Source organism: Ylistrum balloti, unplaced genomic scaffold (genome assembly GCF_031769215.1).
Source record: "Ylistrum balloti isolate Yb309-2 unplaced genomic scaffold, AGI_CSIRO_Ybal_v1 Utg370064, whole genome shotgun sequence".
Classification (NCBI taxonomy): domain Eukaryota; kingdom Metazoa; phylum Mollusca; class Bivalvia; order Pectinida; family Pectinidae; genus Ylistrum; species Ylistrum balloti.
In genome coordinates, this window is record NW_026782110.1 from 855630 (window position 1) to 865413 (window position 9784).

Genomic DNA, 9784 nt, shown 5'->3' on the forward strand with positions numbered 1-9784 from the left:
GTCCCTACCGTAACTGTTCTTGTAACACACAGCGTTATATCACACAGATAAACTATTGTCCTTACCGTAAATGTTCTTGTTAACACACTGCATTATACCACACAGATAAACTATTGTCCCTACCGTAACTGTTCATGTATCACACAGCATTTATCACACAGATAAACTATTGTCCTTACCGTAAATATTCATATAACACACATCGTTATATCTCAAAGATGAAATATTGTCCTACACAATTTTAGTTCGTGTCAATTCATATTTTAACAGTGAACTGTTTTGATTTTTACATTCTTGTAAATTATAGAAAAAGAAATGAATCTGGTTAACCAATAGAAATCAAATCAATGCTTAAGTTCATAATTTTGTTGAACCTCTTATAAGGGGAGGCAACCTAAGTATGTTCACTTACACAAAAGTATTTAATAATAAATATGATACATTTAACCATAACACCGTACCTATTAGTGTCACAGATAATATTCAAATATAAGAAAATAATTACTTCTATATTTGTAATGTTACAGAGCCGTTGCGCTGTCTCCATCAGCCTGTCATGAAACATTCAATCTGTCTGATGATACGCCTTTCAAATAATAAAATATCACTACTGCTACATAACAACTCCAACTCTCTTTAAACCACTGCCACAAAACAACTCCAACTCTCATTTAACCACTGCCACATAACTATCCACCTCTAATTTAACCACTGCCACAAAACAACTCCAACTCTCATTTAACCACTGCCACAAAACAACTCCAACTCTCTTTAAACCACTGCCACAAAACAACTCCAACTCTCATTTAACCACTGCCACATAACTATCCACCTCTAATTTAACCACTGCCACAAAACAACTCCAACTCTCATTTAACCACTGCCACAAAACAACTCCAACTCTCATTTAACCACTGCCACATAATTATCCAACTCTCATCAAACCACTGCCACATAACAACTCCAACTCTCATTAAACCACTGAAACATAATTATCCAACTCTCATCAAACCACTGCCACATAACAACTCCAACTCTCATTAAACCACTGCCACAAACAACTCCAACTCTCATTAAACCACTGCCATATAACAACTCCAACTCTCATTAAACCACTAATTATCCAACTCTCATTAAACCACTAACACATCACAACTCCAACTCTCATTAAACCACTGAAATATAATTATCCAACTCTCATCAAACCACTGCCACATAACAACTCCAACTCTCATTAAACCACTGCCACATAACAACTCCAACTCTCATTAAACCACTGCTACAAACAACTCCAACTCTCATTAAACCACTGCCATATAACAACTCCAACTCTCATTAAACCACTGCCACAAACAACTCCAACTCTCATTAAACCACTGCCACATAACAACTCCAACTCTCATTAAACCACTGCCACAAACAACTCCAACTCTCATTAAACCACTGCCACATAACAACTCCAACTCTCATTAAACCACTGCCACATAACTATCCAACTCTCATTAAACCACTGCCACATAACAACTCCAATTCTCATTAAACCACTGCCACATAACAATCCACCTCTAATTTCCACCTCCATATCTAATCATACAACTACAACACCATCTCTGTATCTAGTTATATCACTACAACACCATCTCTATATCTAGTTATATCTCTACAACACCATCTCTATATCTAGTTATATCACTACAACACCATCTCTATATCTAGTTATATCACTACAACACCATCTCTGTATCTAGTTATATCTCTACAACACCATCTCTATATCTAGTTATACCAGAACAAAACCATCTCTATATCTAGTTATACCACTACAACACCATCTCTATATCTAGTTATATCACTACAACACCATCTCTATATCTAGTTATATCACTACAACACCATCTCTTTATCTAGTTATACCACTACAACACCATCTCTGTATCTAGTTATACCACTACAACACCATCTCTGTATCTAGTTATATCACTACAACACAATCTCTATATCTAGTTATATCACTACAACACCATCTCTATATCTAGTTATATCACTACAACACCATCTCTTTATCTAGTTATATCACTACAACACCGTCTCTGTATCTAGTTATATCACTACAACACCATCTCTGTATCTAGTTATATCTCTACAACACCATCTCTATATCTAGTTATACCAGAACAAAACCATCTCTATATCTAGTTATACCACTACAACACCATCTCTATATCTAGTTATACCACTACAACACCATCTCTATATCTAGTTATATCACTACAACACCATCTCTATATCTAGTTATATCACAACAACACCATCTCTGTATCTAGTTATATCACAACAACACCATCTCTGTATCTAGTTATATCACAACAACACCATCTCTATATCTTACTATGCCCTTGTCTTTAAATGAGTTCATCTGTGCAGCCCACTGCTTGTATCCTAGAATTAAAACACCTGCGCTAGGATGTTTGGACTTAGACAATCAGACGAATGCGATGGGCCAAGCTTGTTACACAACACTCAATGTGAAGACTACATCGGATTTAGCTTGTTTGCAGGTGCCATTTTCTCTTTTACCTTAAGCTCTATTACATAAATATTTGTGTTTTACACATATTCTTATAGAAGATCTCCCCGGTTTGTATCGGTAAATAAACCAGCGAAAGTATAAAAATATAATCCACAGCCACATAGCATTAAACAAACTATTAAAAAAAACGCCAACTCATCCACCGACAGGGAGCATGTAACAAACGCCAACCAATCCACCGACACATACCATTAAACAAACATCATCTCCGTCACCGAAATGCATCATTAAATAAACGTTTACTAATTTACCGACACGAACCATGGAAGAAACGTACCTAATTCACCGACACATACCAATATACAAACGTCTTCTAGTCCATCAACACGCACCAATAAACAAACCTCGACTAATCCATCGCCACACACCAATTAAGACACGCCTACTCATCTACCGAAAGGAACCATGTAACAAACGTCAACTAATTCACCGACACGCACCATTAATCAAACGCCAACTGATTTACCGACACGCACCATCAAATAAACGCCAACTAATCCACCGTCACGCACCATTAAACAAACGCCGACTTATTAACCGACACGCACTATTAAAACAAACGTCAACTTATTCATCCTCACGCACCAATAAACAAACGCCAGTTAAAAGAAAGATCCCGGAATAATCTCGCCCACGAAACTTTGTTATTTTTGCTTTTCTTTTTTTCTAATCTGTTGGATTTTGTCCTTCTTATCTGATCTTGTACTGAGAGATCTATACTAAACGCCTCAAGACTAAGCAACAAGAAAATTTGTTCAAAGACTGACGTACCAAGGAGGCGTTTGAAGAGTCCTTTGTCTAATGATGATAGACTAATTATTGTAAACACACAGTGATGACATTGATACTGCAAAGCAAGCAAATAATAATCAGCTCTGTTATTTATTTAGAAACAAGAATAGTGTCAACAACGTTCAAATGATTTTTTATGATGTTTCCGAAGCAATCACTGATTTTATCAAAACATCATTAAATAACAGATTTAAGTAAACAATGTACCTTGCGATAGGCTTCACATATAGCCAGGAGGAGCACAAGGTAACTCACATATAGCCAGAAGGAGGACACGGTAACTCACATATAGCCAGGTGGAGGACAAGGTAACTCACATATAGCCAGGAGGAGGACAAGGTAACTCACATATAGCCAGGAGGAGGACAAGGTAACTCACATATAGCCAGGAGGAGGACAAGGTAACTCACATATAGCCAGGAGGAGGACAAGGTAACTCACATATAGCCAGGAGGAGGACAAGGTAACTCACATATAGTCAGAAGGAGGACACGGTAACTCACATATAGCCAGGAGGAGGACAAGGTAACTCACATATAGCCAGGAGGAGGACACGGTAACTCACATATAGCCAGGAGGACACGGCAACTGATTTACTAGACCCATCTGCCTGTTAATATCTATTTCGCATGTTCTCACTGAAATATTGGAGGAACTTGAATGGTCGGAATTTCTTTTCAGTTGTGGAATGTTAACGATTTGGCGTGGCTGTGTTCCATCCTCTTTTTGACAGCAGCATGCCCGGCGGAAAACGGAGAGTGACGTTCCATATATGATGAAGTTCACCGAATTATTCAGAAAAGATGATGACAACCCAAAAAGCAATACCGATTGAAAGTAATAATTACCACTGAAAACAATGACTCCGGATGTATCAGTCAAAAGTATGACAGCCCCAATGTCTTTCGGTAAACAGGTGACCACGTAGAACATGCTCATCCTCAACAACATCCGGGTCATTTTTCGCTGATTCTCTGCTCTTCGTAAATCATTTGCGTCCTTAATTTGCGACAAAGATGGTGGATACTTACGAATGCCAACGATAATTGTAATGTTACATACCAGGTTTATCGTCAATGTTGTCATTCCATAGAGCAATTGAAACAAATTGCCATACCATTCAAAAACAGGTTTATTGTTCTTTATGGCTTGTAGCGCCATCTGGTATGTCGACCAGGACGACTTATCGCCCTTTACACCAATATGTACAAGTTCCGGAACACTGGATAACGGCACAAAGACAAACACGGTTATAACTATTATCATTGCTCTCTTTGGTGTACAAATGATGCGAACTTTCAGCGGTAGTAAAACGGCAATACACCGTTCCATCACAATCACAACTTTTATCCATCTCGAAATTCCGTCAAGATAAAAGATCGCCCTGGTCATAAAGAATCCGTTTATGACCAAGTTAGGTAGAACATTTTGGAAATGATGGTTACGATTCTGAACTATAAGGTAGAACATTTGCAAGATTATACACATCAAGTCCGCGACAGCTAGACTGATCAAAAGAAGAATCGTTGATGATTTGCGTTTTCTTTTTTGAAAGATGTAAATTGTCATAGAGTTTCCAAACAAACCCACGATTACAACAATAGGCAAGAACACACTATTCATCGCAATCATGAAACTCTTCATTAATGATGGGGAAAATGTGTGCCAGGGGCCAGCGACTCCTCCGTGAGTTTCATGCTTGTCAGTCAAGTTCAGAAAAGCATCTAAACAAGATTGGTTAGATGTTTGATAAATGTTCGTGCAGTTTCCATTGGTCATGTTAGCCATGTGTAAAGAAGCTGACGTATCGTGTTTAACCAAATGTCCATATAAGGTCAAAACAAAAACCTGTTTCTGTAATGTTTGCTCACAATTTCAATTGACAAATGTCAACTTTCCTGTCGCACTATCTGTCAAATTTGTTGTTGCAATCAACCCTTTGTGCTTTTCAAAAGACTTCAAAGTAAAGCCACTTCGCAGGTCAACCACTATTCAGGAAATGTGCAGCAAAACGCTGATCACATCCGACTCTCGACTGAGTACCCGTGGATAATGAGAGACACGGTAGGTTCGCTGGAGTTAGTGATTGCTTAATCGATCTCCCCAAATGAATCACACGTTTGTTATAAAGGCATGGATTAGATGTCTCTAATATTTACGTTTCCAGCTTAATAATTAAAATATTGTATTTGCTTAATGGAGTGAATACATATATTCGGAAAATGCTTTCTATGAAATGTTCAAAATGCCTTTTAAAGATTTTTTCTATTGAATGGTCAACAATGCCTTCAACTATAAACGTCTCAATACGTTCAATTAGACCTAAAAATGACATTTTGACAGGTTTCAAAGTAAAAATGAGGAAGACAAAATAAAACAGAGACAGCCATTTTGTTTCGTCATTTCCAATTCATAACGTGACGTCATTGTTCTTATCATGACATCACAATTAATTACTGTCTGACGCTACCAATGAACAATTTATTAGGTAACAGACGGATTAAGTGGTAGATGTAACAGTTATTTACTTAATATCGGTAAAACGAATATATATATATCGGTTAAGAGTAAATAGTCACAGTATTGGTCTCTGTGTACCACTGTCTCAAGTGATGTCAATTTAATTTACAGTATTTAAATCGTTGGCATATTGCTTAAGTATGGTATTACAAATTTTAATAAAAAAAAATAATGACACTAATCTTCGATAACGAAAATCTTAAATTACAGCTTTTCTATTTTTAAATATAAATATTAAAAATCGTTTGTTTCATATCCGGTAATTCTGAGTTCAAGTTTGCGGTTGATGCTCTTTATTTTGTTTGTTGGGTTCGTTGTTGTTACCTTGTTCTCGTTACAGAACGTGCCATTACTCACTTGGATTGACCAAGATTTACATAACGAGCGGCGTCGATGAAGACCAAGACGCTCTTTCTTCCGAAACACCTGGTCTTAATAATCAATTCAATAATCACTGTGTAACTTTTTTTTTTTATTATTTAACTCTGGATTAATGAATTTAAGTTGGATTTTGTTTTTGTCGTCATTTCGGTTTTTTCTTTCTTGTCAATGGAGGCATTACATATCGTATGCATAACATGGAATGCGATTGTAAATGGGTCTTATCATTAAGATGAAATTTATAACGCCACGGTCCTCGCCGTCATATTATCTATTATCATATCAGTACAAACAAGTTTAATATCTGGAGATTTATCAAGAAAATATGTGGTATTTTACTATGCAATAGGATTTAAAACGCCGACATCCATCGCCTTATTTGTCTAATCGCCATATTTTTTCATCCTTATTTGTAGATTTTTGTGCCATACGCGACGACATCATGTTAAAATATAAATACTTAATAAATGAATGACAATTTGATAGGCAAAAATATTATTTCAGATATATACCAGATTGAAAAAAACAACTTTAAAGGTTTTTGTGAACTAACGAGGCTTGATTCTGTTCTATAACGCCTAATTAAAACAGTGCCTTTACATTCTTCCATTACACTAAGGGGATTTCCGGTTCTGTTCCGGTTTACCGATCTGATTTGTCCGGGTCTGTCAAGACGTTTATTCTCTTGAAAGGTAGACTTCCGGTCAAGTGCACAAGGAATTCAATAACTGTTGTGATTCAGCTAAAATTACTGTCGCTGTAGCGTACACACAAAAGGATAATTGCTTATACACGAGCCTTGTTTTCTCGGAAGGTTTTACTCCTCTGAAAAGTTCAAACCTAAAGTGATCTGTTGCGACAATTTTATAGCAACACATATGAAAAGGGATATTTTAAGTATTCTATTCTTTTCCTGTCGCACTGTCTTCATCAGATGATGTGAATTCCCAGTTTTATAGAATTTGATATTGAATTATGAATCTGAATATGTCGATATTTTCTTGTTGTTATCACACAATAAATCGTTTTAATCTCTCCCATAGGAAGCCATCTTCATATCACATTAACCTTCAACCCTTCTCTCCACCACTACCAAGGAAAAACACCAAATATACAAAGCCACATAACACTGTTGAGCCCAATGAAAGGATGAACAAAGATGGAATTCCGAAAAAGCTAGGTGGAGCTACGAAACGGCTCGTTCAGTGGTCCAGAGAGAAAAAGATTACTACAATGTTTTGGCTATAGTGCTACCTTAATTTGTTATGTACAGTTCATCGTCGCATTTGTTTTATGCACTGTAAATAGATTATTATGCAAGTGATTCATCAAGTTATTGGGATTAAATGTAAAGCTAAAGGAACCAATTTTGATGACACAATGCAATGTATCGATGAGTAGTCTCGAGGAATGAAAACATTTTTTAGGTCGACCTCTATTGAAAATGAGCATTGCTGGAAACCCCGCCTTTCTTCATTGTGTCACTGATGAGCATTAGACTTTATTGTAAGGATCAATTGACGCGAGATAAGTTACACATTAGCAGTGCATCATAATTGTAGCTATGTTCAATTGCCATGACAACAGTTTAAGATGTATCTAACTTGTGTATGAAACGTTCACGCTTCTGTCATAACACTTCTTTGTATGCAGTGTGTAAATATTGAGGTAGGGGGTTGACCTAGACATGTTTTAATTGTTCTTATCAGGTTGATGACCTAAATCAAGAAGCTTTAGTTGCACAACAACACATCATCGATATAGATCCAAGAAATGAGTAGTTACAAAACCATGTCAGTAAAATAAGGAAATAATTTGTTTCTGTGTGTATGTCTGTAATACAAGTATACCATCATTCAAAAGATATTGTCGCCATCATCAGATGATAATGTCAGTAGTAATTCAGGCTTTTAAGATCAATTAACTGAAAATCTCTTTCCCGTTTATTATACTTTCATTTAGTATTCTCTTCATTTTGTGACAACATAAAAGATTGTGATAACTAAGAAAATATTTTCTGACAAAATCAATTTGCTTCTGATCTAAGCGTGCAATTCCCTGATCAATCTACGAGGATTTCCGTTACAGGAACATATATAACCACGAACAATCACCAATACAATCCATCTCCGAAATGCGTTTATTCTTAAATAACTCACAAACCGGGTTTCATGAACTTCTGATAACATTTCAAATTGTGTCTGTGTACTTGTTTAAGTTGTATGGAGAGGGCTTTCATAGGCTCTGCCTGTTGCCCAATTCCATTTGTCACCAACATCAAGACAATAAAATATTCTGAAATGAAAATTTTCAAATTGTTCAAAGGTTTGCTTAAAGGATATGGCAAAGAAAGTAACTGTTGAGAAATGTTTCTTAGCATCCTCGATATTCTGAGAGTTACGATCACTTTCATTCTCTGCACCCCTGGAACATCTCATGGCAGAATTGAAGGCACAAGCAAAGTAATTTGGTTGGTTTCAGGAAAAAACACTGACAAATCAGAATCTGATAATGTCTTTGTGAAGATTACAAAGGCACGATACCCAACTTTAAAACCATGACAATATATCGTTATGCAATCTCGAGATTCGTTTGATGAACATCAAAGGATTAAACTGGTTTTTTCGTTGTGTTCACAAGGTGACGCATATGGAACGTTCAATTTGCCCAGGACATTTTCCAGGGCTGCAGCGAGCGAAAGTGATTTTAACCCCTGGAGTATCAAGGATGGTTCCCTATACCATTGCAATACAGTCATCTTGGTGATTTGTTGAAATATCGACAAAAGTACTTCGATAAAAGCATCAATGATCTATTTATGATTGCTTTCCATTTACATGAAATTTTCCAAATATCCCTAATTAATTTGACGCTGATTTCTCCGTGTTTCCATGGTGAAATGTCAAAATTTTGTAAAATATGTTGCAGTCGTCATTACCTAATATATGTATCAGATAAATACTTGATATTATGAATCATGTGCACAAGTGATATTATCAAACATGATAAGAAAAACAATCTAGACAAAAGGCCCAAGAGAGAAAAACCCAGTTTCCTAACATAACCACAAAATTTCAGCTCAATGGAACCAGTGGAATCGAGAAGTTTACTAAGTATGTTTACAAATATACTGGCAGCATTATAAAACAGACAGGCCCGAAAAATGACACTAAGACAGGACCATCTGGGGATACATTCAGGCAAGTTTCAGGATGATCGGACAATCTCACTGGAACACGTTTAATATCGGTATTGTCTTGAGAAACCATTATTCCACTATCAAGCCCACCTTGACCTTCTAACGAGGTCGTACGATAACAACTCTTTGTTTGTTTCCCTGTGTTAACATCCCCACCAATTTTCAGCTCAATGAAACAAGTGGAACTCGAGGAAAAGTTTAAAATATGATTTTTCAAGATGGCGCACACGGCGGCCATATTGGATTCCGGCCTGACCCTTAAAATTACAACACATGGTCAAGACTGTCTCGGAATCATTTTA

General features: G+C 36.5%; 1 protein-coding gene across 1 annotated transcript; it reads right to left on the reverse strand.

Annotated features, from left to right (window-relative positions):
* Positions 1 to 3943: 3943 nt before the first annotated feature.
* LOC132549556 (rhodopsin-like) lies at positions 3944 to 5161 on the reverse strand. The gene has a single exon (XM_060213494.1). It carries the CDS (start codon positions 5159 to 5161, stop codon positions 3944 to 3946), a length of 1218 nt encoding a protein of 405 aa, XP_060069477.1.
* Between the last annotated feature and the right edge of the window lie 4623 nt (positions 5162 to 9784).